The 18,420-nt window shown below is 39.1% G+C and overlaps 1 protein-coding gene across 1 annotated transcript in view; it reads left to right on the forward strand.

Annotated features, from left to right (window-relative positions):
- The window catches only part of LOC115068370 (zinc finger protein 708-like), a 28,753-nt gene extending 17,806 nt beyond the window's left edge, over positions 1-10,947 (forward strand). Inside the window, 2 exon segments of the mRNA XM_029558486.1 lie at positions 9,834-10,439; positions 10,599-10,947. Of these exon segments, the coding sequence (XP_029414346.1) occupies positions 9,834-10,439; positions 10,599-10,947 (955 nt within the window).
- Positions 10,948-18,420: the final 7,473 nt, after the last annotated feature.

The raw sequence follows: 18,420 nt of genomic DNA on the forward strand, positions 1-18,420 counted from the left end.
ATCCATCCATTTCTTTTAGGTTTTCAAATTTAGTAGCATATAGGTTTTTAAAGTATTCCCTTATAATCTTCTGTATCTTTCTGGTGTCTGTTGTGATGTTTCCCCTTTCATCCCTGATTTTGTTAATTCGGAGGTGCTCTTTCTTTCTTTTGGTTAATTGGCCTAGCGCTCTGTCAATCTTGTTTGTCTTTTCAAAGAACCAGCTCTTGGAATTGTTGCTTCTTTGTATTGTTTTCTTTGTTTCGATTTCATTAATTTCTGCCCTGATTTTTGTTATTTCTTCTTGTTTGATGGGTTTTGGGTTTGTTTGCTCTTGCTTTTCAAGTGTGTTGAGTTGCAACGTTAAGGCATTTATTTATGTTCTTTCTGATTTTTTGATGTAGGCACTTAGAGCTAGAAACTTCCCTCTAAGGATCACTTTCAGTGTGTCCTAGAGGTTATGTCATGTTGTACTGTCTTCTTCATTTAGTTCCAGAAATACTTTTATTTCTTTCTTAATTTATCTTTTAACCCATTCATCATTTAGGAGTGTGTTGTTTAATCTTCATGTGTTTATGTGGTGATTAGGGCTTCTTCCAGTATTGATTGTAAGCCTTATTGCATTGTGGTCTTATAGAATGCATGGAATTATTTCAGTCTTTTTGTGTTTGTTGCGGTTTGTTTTGTGCCCCAGTATATGGTTGATTTTGGAGAAGGTTCCATGGGTGTTGAGTAGAAAGTATGTCCTTTGGTGCTTGGGTGAAATACTTGGTAGATGTCTGTTAAGTCCATTTGATATATGGTATTGTTTAATTCAGATGTCTCTCTGTTAGCTCTCTGCCTGGTTGACATATCTAATGGAGACAGTGGGGTATTGACATCCCCTACTATTAATGAGGTGGGATTAATCTGGGTCTTAAAGTCCTGTAGTATTGTTCTGATGAAGTTGGGTGCACCAGAGTTTGGTGAATATATGTTCATGATTGTAATATCTTCTTGATTCATTGTTCCTCTGATCAGAATGAATCAGCCCTCTTTGTGTCTTCAGATTAGTTTTAGTTTAAAGTCTGGTTTGTCAGATATTAGAATTGCTACACCTGCTTTTTTCTTAGTACAATTTGCTTGGTATATTTTTTTCCATCCTTTCACTTTGAGATAGTGTCTGTACTTGAAAGTGAGATGAGTTTCTTGCAGACAACAAAAAGGTGAGTTTTGTTTTCTTAATCCATTCACCTAGCCTATGTCTTTTGACTGGGGAGTTCAGTCCGTTAATATTTAAAGTTATTAATGAAAGATGAGTATTGAATCCTGTCATTTTTACTTCTGTTTACATTCTTGATATAACTGTACTTTTCCACAGTTATAACTTCATTGAATTTCTTTCTGCAACCCCTTGGGTATAGTCATTCCTTTTCTTCAGCTTTTCTTTCCCCTTTGACTATAATAGATATTTTGGCTGGATATAGTAATCTGGGTTGACATTTGTGGTCATTTAAAACTGGGAATACTTTGGTCCAAGCTCTCCTGGCTTTCATAGTTTGCACTGAAAAGTCATCTGTAATCCTAATGGGTTTTCCTTTATATGTGACTTGTGGTTTCTCTTTTGCAGCTTTCAGTATTGTGTCTTTGTTCTGTACACTTAGTGGTTTTACTATGATGTGCCATGGAGAGATTCTTTTCTGGTCTTGTCTGTTTGGTGTTCTGTATGCTTGTTTTATTTGTATGGGCGTGTCTTTGTTTAATTTTGGGAAATTTTCTTCCATGATTCTGTTGAAGATCTGATCCATACCATTATCTTGGGATTCTTTTTCCTGTATGCCTATGATTCGTAAGTTTTGTCTTTTTATGGTGTCACACAATTCCTGTATATTCCATTCTTGTGATTTCTTAAATTTTTTGTAATCTTTGCTTGAGTGGTCTAGTTTGTCCACTTTATCTTCCAGTCTTGACACTCTGTTTTCCATTTCATTCATCCTGTTGGTGAGGCTTTCTCCTGTCATTTCTAATTGGCTTGTTGAGTGTTTAAGTTCCTTCTTCATTTCAGCCTTAATATTCTTCAATATTTTTAACTCTTTTCTGAATTTGTTCAGAAGTTCATTCCTATCTTCTTTCAGTTCTTTGATTTCTTTTTGTGTTCTGTCAATTCATTAAATTCTTTTTACATGTGTATAATTGTTCTTTTGAATTCCATGACCAGTGTTACATGTATCTAGGGCATTCTCAGTGTACTCCTCTACAGGATCATTGGTCCTTGGTGGGGATATGTCATTTGTATTTTTCATGTTATTTTTTTCACTGTGAATTTGACATGTGGATTTGTTTTATAGTTCCTTGTTCTTGAGTGAGAGTCAAGCCTTCCTTTGTTGACTTTACATCTGTTCAAGAGAGGTGGGAGATGGGTATTAGCAAGAAAGATATGAGGAAAATGGAGGTACTTTAATTGGGGAAACCATGGTGGAAGTGTTAGACAGTGAGAGAGATAAATAATGCATAGCTAGTTTTAAAAACCCAGAGGGAACCATATTATTCCAACAACCTACTGACAAATTATTCATACAACTAGTTCAAGGAACAAACTATATGTCTAGTAAAGGTTTATCTGAAAACATTTGTTTTTTGCTCAAGCTTTATATACATAGCACATAATAATTAAAAGTATCAAACTGGTAGAACTAACCTTCTTGGATGTTTAACAGTCATACTTTGAGTCCTATATAATATTGTCAGAGGGACTTAATGGACAGTTTTCCTCCTTTCCCTTCATGATCGACTAAGTTCCAGGGGACTATGGAGCATCTCTCAAAATGTCCTGTAAATGTGATGAGTCACCTGTCCTCTTGTTCAGGGAGGCCATGGAAACCCTACCAGATGGACTTGAACATCTGTCCAGTCAAGAAAGAAGGAGGTCAACACAGAGGAAATATTTCCTCCATTCTTCCAAGTGAAGGCAGCCATGGTCATGCAGGACCTTTGACTTATCTTCACTTATGGAAGATGGAACTGATAAAAGAAAGGAGCCAGGGTGTCCTCCCCACCCCATGAAACCCCTGTGGAACAGATGCTCAAATGACATTAAGAGTAAAAATAATTTGGTTTATTTGGGTCAACTCTATGGTCTTAAACACCCAGAAAGAAAGTGTAACCAAAGATTAAAATTGATCAGTATATTTCTTTAAGAATCTATGTGTATAGCTAAAAGCTATATAGCAAGAAACAGTGCCAGACAGGAGATATCTTCCTTAGAGTTGTTGGCCAGGGTAGTCCAAGAGAGTCCCCCAAATCCTCATGCTATTGTCATAGCCCTTGATGGCCTCCTAGAACCTGAAGGTAAGACCCTATTGCCAAAGACAGAACAAACGGCAGACACACGATTTGGAGAATTAGCGCTGAAACTGGCCTAGAAGCCACTTCCCCTGAATGCGAGTTCTAATATCTTTGGAGAACACTATGAAAGTGCCAAGGGAAAGTATCAATGGATGATCCAGCACCAGCCTCAAGACCAAATAACCGTATCAATGGCCAGCACAGCATACTCTGGTGGCACAGTAGTGTCACTTTTTTTCTTGGGGGCAATTAAAAACTACCAAATTTGACTAAAAGCCCACTCAAAGTGAGGAAACTCAAGTGTAGTCCTGTAAAATAGCCTAATACACATGGCCGGCATGGTCATAGATCTAAGAGAGAACCTGAAAACTCTCACATCGCTAGGCTAATATGGTTTCTTACTACGTGCAAAATATATATCCTTATATTTACAGACAAATATCCCTGTCACCACTGATCAAAGAAGCTCATTTTGCAGCAGTCAGAGACTAATACCAAGTACCAAAACTGGTCACACACGGACATTGTCTATTAATAGCACAGGCCTAAGGGACACATCTGCAATGCAACCTGTACACCTAAGGCTCATGGAACATAGAACATGGATAAATAAGAGGAAGATAAGGAATCAGTTCTCAATAATGAAGCTCCTTCATGCAGCAGAGGGCCAGGTACAGAGAAGGTCACAAACGGCCAAAGTGTAGAGATCAAGAGTCTGCTAAATAATGGTCCTTGAACAGGACCCCTTTATAAAACTTCATCCACCCAAGGTTCAGAAACCATCTCAGAAGAGTGAGCAGAGAGATTGTAAGATCCAGGGAGGATGGGCATAACCATATCAAAACAGGGACCTAGGAGCTCCTGAGAACCTGCTCATATGATTCTATGGCAAAGGTGTCAGCATATACAAGTCCCATCAAAGAACAGACAGTAACCTAGCATAGAACAGGGAAAATGAACAACAGACCCCAATCTAAAGGACGGTTGGCAACTGATTGCTGCTAGATCAGCTGCTAGAGCTGATCTTCCTAAACAAGGGATTCTAGATAGGCTGACTAAACTCAGTTGATGCACTTGCACTGGGGAATGGGTGAGGACACTGACAACACAGTGGGCAGTAACAGGCATGATAGAATATATGGGCTCCAGTGAGGGTGGGGAGCTGCTATGGGGACGTACCATTTTGGGATGTTCTGTATGAAATTAACACACACATACAAAAAATTTAATAAGAAAATATAACCATGGTGCTGGAGAGATGGCTTAGCAGTTAAAAGCACTGACTGCTCTTTCAGAGGACCTGGGTTTGATTACCAGCCCCCACATGGTGGCTATGAACCATTCTTAACTCCAGTTCCAGGGGAATTCAAAACTCTCTTCTGACCTCTGTGGCATTGCACAACACGGGTGCACTCATATACATGCAGGCAATATACTCATACACATAAAATTAAAAAAATTAGTAAAATATTAAAAAATAACCATTATATTAATCATTTGAATATTTCATGCAAGCAACCAATGTATCTTTTCACAATATAGTGAATTTTGTTTTCATATGTTTAATATTCTGTGGGCTCGATTTATTTTCATTTTTATTAAACTATTTCATATAGTATAGGTTGATTGTATTTAGGCACTCTCTCCTATCTGTATCCCGTTTACTACTCCTGCCCAATTTCATGTTCTCTCTTTCTCTCCTTCTCTCTCTCTCTCCATATATATATGCAGACATTTTCTGGATATTGGTCAACCTATGAAGAATCCCATCCATGAAAGAGAAACTTTCTCCCCTTCCCTGAAGCCTGTGGTGGCCAGTACTTCCTCAAGTATCATTGGTGATTTTTTATCAACCTCTCCATGTCTATGCTGGGATTTTGCCTATCTTGAACTTATGTGGGACTTGTACATGCTATCACCAATGCTGTGATTTCATGAGTTATTTCCTAATTGTGTATAAATCTCTATTTCTTTGTGTTCGTCCACTATCAGTGACTCTTAAATTTTTTTTGTTTTGCTATTCTGCAACGATCCCTGTGGCTTCAGAGGCAGCATTTTGATATCCATGTCTACTTGGGGATAGGTAGTATGCAACTAATTATCTGTGCATTAGTCAGCTGTGGGTCTTTGTATGATTCACCATGTGCTGCATACAGAAGCTTCACTAGTGACAAATGAAAGACGCATTAGTCTACTGGTCATCTGGAGTAATTTAATACTATACATATTTTGCAGAATAATAAGATTAGGCTATCTCCTATGACCCCTAAGCCTCATATTCATGCCAGATATGGGCTCTACCTTATGAAGGACACCTTAAGTCCAATTAGAAAGTGATTGTTAACTCCCAAAATATTTGTGTCACTGTTGCACATACCTTGCCAGAACAGTTTTGTTGTAACTGCCAGGATTCACATCTGGGTAAAATTGATGATCGGTTTTCTCTATGGTAGCATACAAAGCACTATGGAGACTAGGCAGTAGAGATGGAGCTTTCAAGTCAGTTACAGCTTGATTTCTCCTTTTTTCTTCTATAGCTCATGGGTGTAGTATCTTCAGCAGCTGCATGTTGTCATCAAATCCTGTTGGTATGAGAGGATTAGTATCTAGAATGTATGATGAACTCAAAATATTAAACTTCAAAATACATACAACTCATTGAATATGGGACAAGGAGCTGGGCAGGCAGTTCTCCAAGGATGGAATAGAAATGTCTAAGATCTTTTAAAATATTGTTCAACAGGGGCTGGAGAGATGGCTCAGCAGTTAAGAACACTGGTTGTTCTTGCAGAAGGTCCAGGTTTGAATCTCAGCACCCACATGGCAGCTAACAACTGTCCATAAGTCCAGTCCCAGGGGATCTGACAGGCTCTGCTGACCTCCACAGGCATTGCACGACACGGTACACTTACCTACATGCAGAAAATACACAAATACACATAAAATTTTTAAAATAAAGTAAAATGTTTAAAAAGTTAAAAAAAAAGTTGTACATCAGTAGTCATAAGGGAAATGTAATTTAAATGATTTTGTGATCCATTCACCATGACTAACATCCAAAAACCAAACAACAAGCTGGGTGTGGTAGCACATGTCTTTAATCCCAGAATGGAGAGTGGGAGCTGGGCACAAATTCCAGCCCGTGGTCAGAGGTATTGGTAATAAATAGGTACTGGGTCAGTGTTCATCAAGGGTGTGGCCCCAGGTATGTCATCTTCTCTCCGTGGATGACCCCATATTGAAGTGTTTATGTTCAGTTCAGTGCACATTTTATATTTGGGTAAAAAAATAAATGAAAAAGAAAAATCAGAGAGCAAAATATTGGGTAGGTCATGAACAGATGGACTTGCAAGGACTTCTTGGAGTGAAGGACAATTTGATAAAAATACACTTTGAAATACTCATAGAACTAATAAAAAGTGGGAAAAAGTACATCACATGCCATTATCTGTCCTCCTCTATTTAAATGCTTACAAATATAATATACAAATTCAAACAAAAACATTGATACATGGGTAATACCAGACTTTATATGTAGCTGTGCTTTTTGTTTGTTCTCCAAATGTAATGTTAAGTAAATGAAAAAAAAATATTTGTGAGATAACAGTAATGATCCCATCTAGACTTGGGCTGTTTCTTGGAGAATTGAAATGCTGCTTCATTTTCTTTCTCTTGCATTTAATATTGACAGGTCAAATGTCTTTAGGAATTCATTCATTTCTTCTAGATCCATTTCTTTTATCTTTTTGAACATGTATCAGTTGTTTTTTAATAGCAATTTGTATTTCACTGAAGTCTTTTCTAACAACTTCCACATACCTGTATTTTTATTAATTTGTTTTTACCGGCACTTTTTTGGTTCCCTTTTCCAGGCTTTGGTCAGTTTTATTTTCAATGGATAGACTGATGGAGTTCATGTAATGTTTTATATTGTGTGTTTTGATTTTTTCCTTTTCTGTTGGTTGTTTCTTACCATCTAATGCACAGGGTTTATCTTCATTCAGGAGAAAATTGAATTCCATTTCTATGTTATTTTTTTTCACACCTTTATTTGAGGTCATGATTTTTATCGATAATGTTTTCCTTCAAAGAAAAAATTTGTAGGAATTTGAAAATTCCCACCTTGGGTATAACAATGACCCAAAATTCATTAAAATGACATTTGCTCCTTAAATATTTCCACACTTTCATTTCCTTTCTAGATTATTTGTAGTTTTCTTCCACTATTATTTAAAAATACATGATCATATTTTCTTTTTCTGAATCAGCAGATTCATTTAGCTGGCCAGACACTGCACCTCTATGAGTCAATTTAGAGAATGCTGCACTAAGTGGGAGGGGATGGGAGCTTTTAAAGGTTAAGTCCAAAAGGTAAAGTCTTTGAAGAGATTTACTCAAAGAGTAGTAGTCAAGTGTTTGTTCTTGTACATGGGCAAGCAAGCAGTTCAATCAATTTTTAAAAACACTTGTTTTAGATGATGCTGGCTTTGCAACCCATATTGTGATCTTTTCAAGAATATGAAAAACTTTCATTCTTCATCTAAGTAACAGTCATTGAAATCCTGTTTATCTATGAAATAATTCAGATCTTGAGGGTTTTGTCCCCCAAATTTTAGGAAAGTCTACTATACATTAAGGTGGTGGTCTGACATTGCTAATATTTTTATATCAGAATCAATTTTAAGCTTTTATCTACTTGGTCTTTGTATTATAAAATTAGGAATCTTTACATTACATTAAAAGATTTTGCAATTGTTCTCTATAAAAATTTCTGTCTACTAATATATACTGATCACTTTATCTCTTCTACCTATATTCACTTGCAGTCTGCTTTATGATCTATGGGAATTGATATTCCTCTTTGTTTATATATTCTTTAAGCTGTTCATTTGTTTGCTCTATGTTTCTGAATGTCATTACAGTAAGTGTGTTTCTTGGATGGAAGAGGTACTGAAATCTTACTTTAAACCCACCCTTCTTGACTCTTTTAATTGGTGACCTGAGGCAATTATCATTTAATATTATTATGGGAGAATTTTTTAATTCAAGATGATTTTGCTGGTGTTCTGGCTGTTAGAAACATTGCTTAGTATTAATCTTTATTAGTATTAATATTGAGCTCTACTTTGTTTTCTGTATCACTAATGGTGGATTCCTTCTGGAATATGGTGCGTTCATCAATTACTTTTTACAGTTGTATTCTCACTTCTGTTCCCATGAATGAGACTGTCTTTCTCCTCTGTGTATCTTGTTTGCTTCCATAAATTCTGAAGTGATGACTTTCTTGCCATGAATTGGTAAATTTCTTCAAATGAACTTCATCCTTAATAAAATTTTTTTAATGAAAAGCACCTCAAGTTTGTATTGTTCCAGTGTTATTTTACGAAAATAGAATCCTGTGGTTGAGAGTAAGTGGGAAATTTTAACACAAGTTACATTTTGAGATGTATCTATTTTACTCAGACTAGATGAACTTTTATTAGTAAAATGCAAGTTCAAATGCATGGGAACTTTTGCTGATCTAGCACACTCCACCCTTGGCTGCTGTCTAGTATTTGATTCATTTTGAGGTTCATCTTATGTTATGATTACTGATAAGTAGAGAATGTTCTTGAATTTTTACTTGTCAGATGTACCAATTATTTTAAGTTATGGAAAAGAAAAGAAGGCAGAGAGGAAAGGTTTGTGAAGTATGCAATAACCATCTTCCCTCCCTCCTTCTATTATAGAGGAGCACCGATACAACTTATACTCACCCAGACTCCCCCTCCAGGTGCACTGAGCTGGTCCACAGTGAGGAGTTAGTGTGGGTAGTCCTCCATTAATTTTAGGTGATACCTTTTCTACAAGTCAATTTTAGTTAATATGTTCACTGTCAGTATGATAAATGTATTTTTACATTGTTTCACGATGTTTTCCCTCTGGTGTTTCTTGACAAGAGATCTGATATTGTTATGAATTTCCTGCCTTTGTATTACTTGGTATTTTTTCCTGACAGGATTAAGTATTGATTTTTTTTGCTTACTATTTTTCTCATGTTGCTATGGCTTGTTATGCAGAGCTTGATTAATACTTATTTCAACTTTCTAAATGACTCTTTTGTGATTGTATGTCCATGAATTGCTGTATTTTTCATATTTCCAAACTTATTTTTATTGAATAAATTTTGTCATTTAGTTTTGATTTCATCTCCCTCTTTTACATTACAGAGTTTTATTTTTGTTCGTTTGAATGTTTCTCAATGTTGACATTTTACCCACATATTACATGTTCTTCATGGATCTGTGAATATGTGATTGTCTCAGCCTTGTTCTCCATATTGAAATGTTTTCTTCTCTTTTGCTTTGCCTGGAGAACTCAACTCTTAGAAGACATCGGAGGGTGTATAACATAGAGAAATCCTGTAAATGTGAAGAATGTGACAACTCCAATACACATGTTTCAAATCTTAGAAAGCATAAATATATTCATACTGGAGAGAAACCCTATAGTTGTGAAGAATGTGACAGGTCATTTATTTGGATGTCAAGGTTCAAATTACATCAGAGAGGTCATACTGGAGAGAAACCCTACAGATGTGAGGAATGTGGAAAGTCCTTTGGTCAAAAGTCAACACTTAGAACACATCAGGAAATACATACTGGAGAGAAACCCTACAAATGTGAAGAATGTTTCAAGTGCTTTAGTCAAATGTCAAATCTCAGAGTACATAAGCGAATCCATATGGGAGAGAAACTCTACAGATGTGAAGAATGTGGCAAGTCCTTTAGACACATGTCAGGTTTTAGAGCACATCAGCAAATACATACAGGGGAGAAACCCTATAGATGTGAAGAGTGTGGCAAGTCCTTTAGTCAAATGTCACCTCAGAGAGTAGTACATCAGTGAATACACACTGGAGAGAGACCCTACAAATGTGAAGAATGTGGCAAGTACTTTAGTGAAACGTCAATTCTTAGAGCACATTATCAAATACATACTGGCGAGAAACCCTACAGATGTGAAGAATGTGTCAAGTGCTTTAGTCAAATGTCAAATCTTAGACCACATCAGCAAATACATACTGGAGAGAAACCTTACAAATGTGAAGAATATGACAAGTCCTTTAGTGAAATGTCAAATCTTAGAAAACATCAGTGAATTCAAACTGAAGAGATACCCTACATATGTGAAGAATGTGTCAAGCTCTTTAGACATATGTCAAATCTTAGAGCACATCAGTGAATACATACTGGAGAGAAATGCTACAGGTGTGAAGAATGTGTCATGTCCTTTAGTAAAATGTCACCTCTGAGAGTGCATCAGCGAATACACACTGAAGAGAAACCCTACAAATGTGAAGAATGTGGCAAGTCATTTAGTCAAATGTCAAGTCCTAGAGCACTTCAGTGAGTACATACTGGAGAGAAACCATACAAATGTGAAAAATGTGTCAAGGCCTTTAATAAAATGTCACATCTGAGAGTACCTCAGCAAATTCATACTGGAGAGAAAGCCTACAGATGTGAATAATGTGGCAAGCCCTTTATTCAAATGTCAAGTCTTAGAGTACACCAGCAACTACATACAGGAGAGAAACCCTACAGATGTGAAGACAGTGGCAAGCTCTTTAGTCAAATATCAAGTCTTAGAGCTCATCAGTGAATACATACAGGAGAGAACCCCCACAGATGTAAAGAATTTGGCAAGTCCATTAGACATGTGTAATATCTTAGAGCACATCAGTGAAAACATACTGGAGAGAAACCCAACAGATGTGAAGAATATGACAAGTCCTTTAGTGGAAAGTCAATACTTACAGCCCATGGAAGATATGAGACAATACATACCAGAGAGAAACCCCACAAATAAACAGGTTTGAGAAGTCCTGTAGTTGTATTTCAACTCTTAGAGAACATCAAAGAATTTACAATAAAAGGAGACAATGCAAATATAAAGAATGTGACAATTCCTTTAATAATATGTCAAATTATTGTGTTAATTATTGTGGCAGTTATCAAAAACTCATACTAAAGAGATAGTTTACAATTGCACAGAATGTGGTGTTCCTTTACCCTTGGCTCAATCCTTAGAAAGCAAAGCACAATCCATACTAGAGGGATATATCTAAAAGTTTGGAAGGTGCTCAAATGCTTACATTTATATATTACAAAACTTCATAGTGTACTGAAGGAAAATTTAGAATTAAGCCCAAATTGCAAAATCTCTAATAAAAATTTATCTTTAATTCATAAGTGTGAGAAACTAGAAACATAATTACTGTGAGAAACCCTTTACTTTCTCATCCAATCTTGTTGAATATTACAGAATGTTTATTGTAGAGAAAGCCTACACATAAACAAAACATGTCTGCCACTATTTACAAATGGCTTCTGTCTTAGGAAACATCAGAGATGTCTCACAACATTCAAAGGCAAATACCTCATTATTTACTGTCAAAGAATACACTGTGTGAATAAAGCAGGGTTCTGGATAGCTTTAGTGTCAACTTGACACACCTGGAATAGGGAGCCTCAATTGGAGAATTGCTTCTGTTTGACTGGCTCCATGTCCATGGGGCACCTTCTTGATTGTTGAGTGATGTGGGAGGGCCCAGCCCACTGTGGGTGGAGCCATTCCTGGGTAGGTGGTCCTGTATTGTATAAGAAATCAGTGTGGGCAGGGGCCAGGGGAGCAAGCTAGTAAGCAGCATTCTTCCATGGCCAGTGCTCCAGCCTCTGCCTCCTGGTTTCTGACCTGAGTTCGAACCTTGGACTCCCTGATGAACCCTGGGTGATGTAAGCCAAATAACCCCTTTCCTCTGGACTTTGCTATTGGTCAGGGTGTTTCTTCACAGCATTGGAGAAACAAACTAGGACAAGAACCTATGTATCATTGAGTTGCCACATATTCTCTAAATATCATGCAAATATGTGAAAATGTTAATACATGTACGGGACTTGGAAAATCCTAAAGTGCACAAAGTCATTGTATCTTAATTTGCATATGAAGGGGGAAAGATTTATGCAAATATCTTTTTCAAGGTGGAAATTCCATAATAAAAAGGACAGGACACAGTACAGTCCCTATAATATGACAAGGAAGACTATTATAGAAAAAGTTTTAAGAATTTATGTCAAGTATTTTTCTATATTTTCATCAAATGTTATATATTTTGATAGACATAATTCTTCTTTAGAAACATTTGTATTCTCAAAATTGGTAACATAGGCTAGTTTGACCTTCAGCTAAATTCCTCTTTTCACTAAGCATGCTAACTCATACCTATAATCCTGGTACTTGGAGGTAGAGACAGGCAGATCTCTGTGAGTTCAATGCCAGGCTGGTGTAGCTGGTGAGTTTGAGGTAGCCTGGGATTACAGGCAGACCCTGTCTCAAAAAAAGGTCCCCTGACATTCCTATTTTATAATTTATAAAGGACATCATGAAAATTTATAGCAATCTTTGACTCAGAGTAGAAGGGATATATTTTTGTTCAGTGCATTAGCAATGCTTCATTAATGCCAATTGTTCCAAGAATAATTCATGGAGAAGGAAAATTCATCACAGTAGATGGATTTTTTTTTTGATAAGTGAGAATGCATTTTAGTGTGATGTAAGTTTGGGATATTTCTACCATAGGAAAAGAAATACAGAATCCTGAGTATTCAAAAGGTTTTGTATTACTGTTTCAATTTCTTTTTGTGTTATGGGTCTGTTTAAGCTGTTAATCTCTTCTTGGTTTAGTGTTGGTGGTTTCCATGCCTTCAGATATCCGTTCATTTCTTTTAGGTTTTCAAATTTAGTAGCATATATGTTTTTAAAGTATTCCATTACAATGTTCTGTATCTTTCTGGTGTCTGTTGTGATGTTTTCCCCTTTCATCTCTGATTTTGTTGATTTGGACGTGCTCTTTCTTTCTTCTGTTTAACTGGCCTAGTGGTCTGTCAATCTTGTTTATGTTTTCAAAGAACCAGCTCTTGGAATTGTTGATTCTTTGTATTGTTTTCTTTGTTTCTTTGCTATGAACAGGTTCAGGCTCAGTGAAAAGACAGAGGCAGCCTTATTTTGTACCTTGATTTTGTAGGAAAGTTTGCTTTTTTTTTTTTTTTTTTTACAAAAAGATTTAATTCCTGTCAAGCCAATGTCAAATTTTGAATATAGAGAATATTCAATATAAATAGCAAGAGTGGGTAGGTTTATTTTATTTCATTTTGGTTTTTGGTCGTTTTGAAATAGGGTCTCCCTGTAGCCAGAGCTGGCATGGAAGTTGCTATGTAGACCTGGCTGGCCTTGCTCAATATCACCCAGATTTGCATGCCTTTGCCTCCTGAGTGTTGGGACTAAATGTGTGCACCACCACACCCAGCTTGTAGGTTTATTTTTTAATTTTTTATTGAATTTTCATTTTATACAGAAAATCATCTTTATTACCTCCTTCCCCTTTGGCACCCTTCTATAGCTCCCTCCCCCAAAGGAGTTCATACATTCTGTCTTTTGTGTTAAGGTCTATCATGTAATGTTAGTGTCCCCAGATGGATCTAGTGTGCTTATCTAGAGTCCCTCTCTTTAAGAAGATTAGCTCTTCCTTACCCAGCAGTTAATCAGCTGCCAATAATTCTTTGACTAAGATTGGGGCCTGCTGCTCATTTCCACAATTCTGTGCTGGGTTTTTGTCTCCTTAAGTTTACATGGGTCTTGTGCATGCTGACACCATTGCTGTAAGTGTGTATGAGAAGAGACCCAAGAGCTTATAGGACTATTTCCATGTGGTCATACACGTCCTCCCTGACTCTTACAACCTTTCTGCCCCCTCTTCCGCAATGGTCCCTGAGCCCTGGGTGGGTGGGTTTTGCCATAGGAGCCCTGTCCAAGGACCCACACTCTGCAGACTCTTATTCTCTGAGTTTTAGCCCTTTGTGACCTATGGCTTTCCTGGCCCTCTGTTGCATGAGGGAGCTTCATTGAGGAGAACTGAGCAATGTATTAGTGTTTGCTTCATCCCTTCTCCTATGTCCCACTTAGACTTGGGCAATTCACTGACAATCTCTGTGTGTGACCAGTTGTGGAACTCTGTAGTTATGTCTGTCTCTTGAAAAAGAAGCTTCTTTGATGGGTGGTGCCTGGAATATTGTCTATAAATTGAAGGATCCATATTTTGCACCTAGGAAAAAATTACATTTGTCTAGGGATGTGACAGCTTTGGGGTTTTCTCTAAGATCTATGACTTCTCCAGCTAATGTGTATTTGGCTAGGTTCACAGTACCACACATTTCTCCCTTAGTAACACCTGTCTGTGGGAGACAGGCTTGACCCTAGAGTGGAAGTCATAATCACAGCCATGCAGCAGTCCTGGGGCAATGGCCCAACTGCTGGAGCCATGAGGAATGCCTTGTGATTATCACTCCATTTGGCAAGTCATAGGGCTGATGCTTAAGGCTTGCCACTCCCTAATTGCCACCCCTTGAAATTTCACATTTCGGTTTATCTACAGCTTGCAGCCCATGGGCGTAACGACAGCCATGTTCAAATGATTTACCAGAATCTGGGCTGCCCATATATGGCATAGTCGTTGTATCCTTGTCTGACTGGTCCCAGAACCAGGGTTGCCCATATATGGCATAGTCGTTGCATCCTTTTTTGATTGGTCCAGGAACCAGGGTTGCCCATATATGGCATAGTCATTGCATCCTTGTCTGATTGGTCCAGGATCCAGGGTTGCCCATATATGGCATAGTCATTGCATCCTTGTCTGATTGGTCCAGGAACCCTATATAAGCTTGTAAATTCATCAATAAAATAGATCTGCAGCACCTGCAGCACTGAACCTGGTCTCATGTGTCTAAATGTGGCTCCGCTGACACAGTCTCCTCACCAGCCCTGGGGTCCAGGATTGGGCAGCGACGATGATTGTGAAGGTGTATTGGACGGATGGCCACAGCTGGCGCCCAATGTGGGACTATGGTTTGAGCATGGAATGCCCTCTTTCTCACCCCTTTTTCACAGTGGGTGATCACTCCCCTCATCCTTGCGTCCTTGCTCTTTTGGCTTGCAGTCTTCAGTTTGGCATGTCCCTCCTGTCTCCGCTGATCATCTCCTTAAGTGGCTCCTGAGTCCCTCTGGGTATGTCTTGCAGGGTAAGTTACCTACAGAATGGGGAATAGTCATTGAGCTGCCACCGGCCCCTGTGCCACAGTATTGGTTTCTCTCGTCAGGCGCAGGTGAATTAAGATAACAGAAAAGGATGTAGCTAAGGTGCTAAATGAAGTATTAGCTCTTGCCCCTTGGTCTCCAGAATCCTCCTGCTGGGATCCTGTGTTATTTTTAGCAGGAAAACAATTTTTAGCAGGAATCCTCCTGCTCGTGTATTATTTTTAGCAAGAAAAAGGGAGGTCAGAGAGGGACACTCACAGTCTGGATCATTCTATCCTATTGTAACTGCCATTCTGATCTCTCTTCAGGGAGTCCCTCCTGACTCCTCTGAGCAAGACAATCTTATTTTAAAGGAGATAGATAAACAAATTCAACAACAGGACACTGAGGACAGCTTGGCCTGAGTGTTCTCAACAAAAGTGAAACTACCAGAGCCTCGCTCTGACAAAAAGGAAGTATTTAGTGTTGAAGACTCAAGAGAGCAAAAACAATGTCTTGATGACACTCTTAGTAAAAAACAGGAAATTGCCCTGCCCTTTCCCCACCATTACAGGATGATGGACATATGCCACCATCATATGGTGCCTGCGAGGGAGCCCCTCCCCTTTACAACCCCCCTTGGGGAGGAAGTCTGGAAAACTCTTCCACCAACCTCCCTTTTGTCTGGAATGGGAGGGGACATCCCACAGTTTTTTCCTGTTACCATTGTTCAGGGCCAGCAAAATCCAAATGTTTGGAATCCTTATTCCCATGACACCTTAAAAAAAGCTGCACAAATGGCACTTGAGGATGGTATCCATTCTCCCTGGTTCGGTCAACTTCTGGATACAATCAGTTATGTGGCCAATATCCCCTACAATTGGCAACATTGTCAATCGTGCATGCTTGCAAGGAGGTGACTTCCTCTTATGGAAGGTCACTTATCAGGATGAATGTGAACATAAGCAGACCTCAACAGATGTGCTAATCTTCAAAACATAGGTTTTGATGCCCTGGTAGGGCGAGGCAATTATGAGACTCCTCAGACTCAGGCACAGGGACCTCCTTGCTATTTTGAACAGGTTCGACTCTGTGCACTGTGTGCCTATTGGAGTATGCCAGTGCGTAGTGATACTAAATTAACCAAACTAGTGCAAAAGCCAGGCGAGACTTTCTCTGACTTTGTTGAAAGGTGCCAACAGAGAATAAACAGAAAAATAAGTCATTGGGGAAGTGCTAATGCCCTGCTTAAGGATGTTGTATATGAAGGCTGCTCTACTGAGTGTCGCCTGGCTATAGGACCTGTAAGACACAAGTATGTGTCTGAATGGATTCTAGCCTGTCGGGATGTTTGGACAGCTCAGGCCCATGCCACTGCTCTTGCAGAGGCTCTGGCTGCTCAACAGTCTTCAATGAGTACAGATAAAAACAAATGTTGGATTTGTGGGGGACAGGGCCATTGGTCTCAAAACTGTCCCAACAAACTTATCAAAGAGGCCAAGAAAGCCAAATTCCTCCATCCAAATGTCCAAAGTGCCATAAAGGATTTCATTGGGCAAGAGAATGCAGGTCTAAGATGGATGTGGGCAGCAACCCCATAAAAAGGGGGCCTTTAAACGGCCAGTGGGGCACCTCTCAGCTCCGCCCCAAAGGGAGGAAATAGAGGCTCCCATACCCCATATTTAGTGGATAGTGCTTATTGACTTACATAAGCCTAGAATGCAGCTTACCCTGGATGGACATAGATTTAAAGGCTTAATTGTTACGGGAGCTGATGTTACAATAATCAGACAGGAGGAGGCACTGGCATTGCAGGCCTGGACTCCCCGTACAGGGGGATTGGAGGTTTACAAAAAACTCAGCAGATCCAACGTCCTGTGGTCTGGACTGATCCGGATGGCAACAATGGAACAATCAAGCCACTTTTAGCCACAGGACTTCCTCATAATTTGTGGGGAAGTGATATTCTTACTAGCGTGGATGTTGTTCTAACCACTGATGACAAGGCCTTTTATGATGATTGCATAACTAACCAATGGACAGAAAACTCATCTAGCCCCTACCCCCAATTCTAGCGGACACTGCCCCTTTGCCCAAACCACCCTCCATTAAACTAACTTGGAAAACGAAGGCTCCACTATGGGTGGAGCAGTGGCCTCTTCCTTCCCATAAGTTAACCCACTTGATTACAATAATCCAGGAACAATTTTCCTTGGGTCATAGAGAGCCCTCTCTTAACCCCCACAATTCCCCTATTTTTGTCATTCAAAAAAAATCAGGAAATTGGATACTTCTACATGATTTAAGGGCTGTCAATGATCAAATGGAACCCCGGGGATATTACAACCAGGACTGCCACACCCAACCGCTATTCCTAAAAAATGTGCAATCATTATAATAGATATTGTGTGGACCTAAAGGTCCCACCTTGCATAGGTTCGAAAGGAAGTTGCTAGGGGTGCGGCCTGGCTTGCTTTGAAAGTCTGAAGAATACTTCCGCACTGCTGAGGAGTGCATGATCAGCGCGTGACCATCCTTAAGATACACTCTCGGGGGGAAGGGGGGATTTCCAGGTGCCTTTATAAGCTTTGTAACACCTGTAGTAAATGAGTCCCTGCCTGACTAGACTCCCTGTTGCGTCTGAGTGTCCCCGGTACTGGGGGCGGCATGGGCTGGCAAACGGCGTGCTTACTTATCCCCAATCATCACCTCCCCAGGGGTCGCTGGTTCGAACCCCCAGCAGCTGGCGCTCAGCGTGGTGCTTGAAGGAAGGTGAAAAGAAGAAAAGAAAGAAGAAAGAAAGAAGGGAAATGGATTAGGGCCAATCAGAAGAAGTTCGGGGTAAGCAAGACCCTAAAAATGGGTCACGCAACTTTTAAGTTTGAAGACCCAGCGCTTAAAGTGCTGAGAGATATGCTTAAAAGCAGGGGATTGGATTTGTCAGATCCCATAGCTCAAAAGGTTTGGGCAGAGGCGATTCATTTGGCTCCCTGGCTACTTGGGGCT

The sequence above is a fragment of the Nannospalax galili genome, unplaced genomic scaffold, assembly GCF_000622305.1.
Source record: "Nannospalax galili isolate Female #2095 unplaced genomic scaffold, S.galili_v1.0 scaffold649, whole genome shotgun sequence".
In the NCBI taxonomy this organism is placed as follows: domain Eukaryota; kingdom Metazoa; phylum Chordata; class Mammalia; order Rodentia; family Spalacidae; genus Nannospalax; species Nannospalax galili.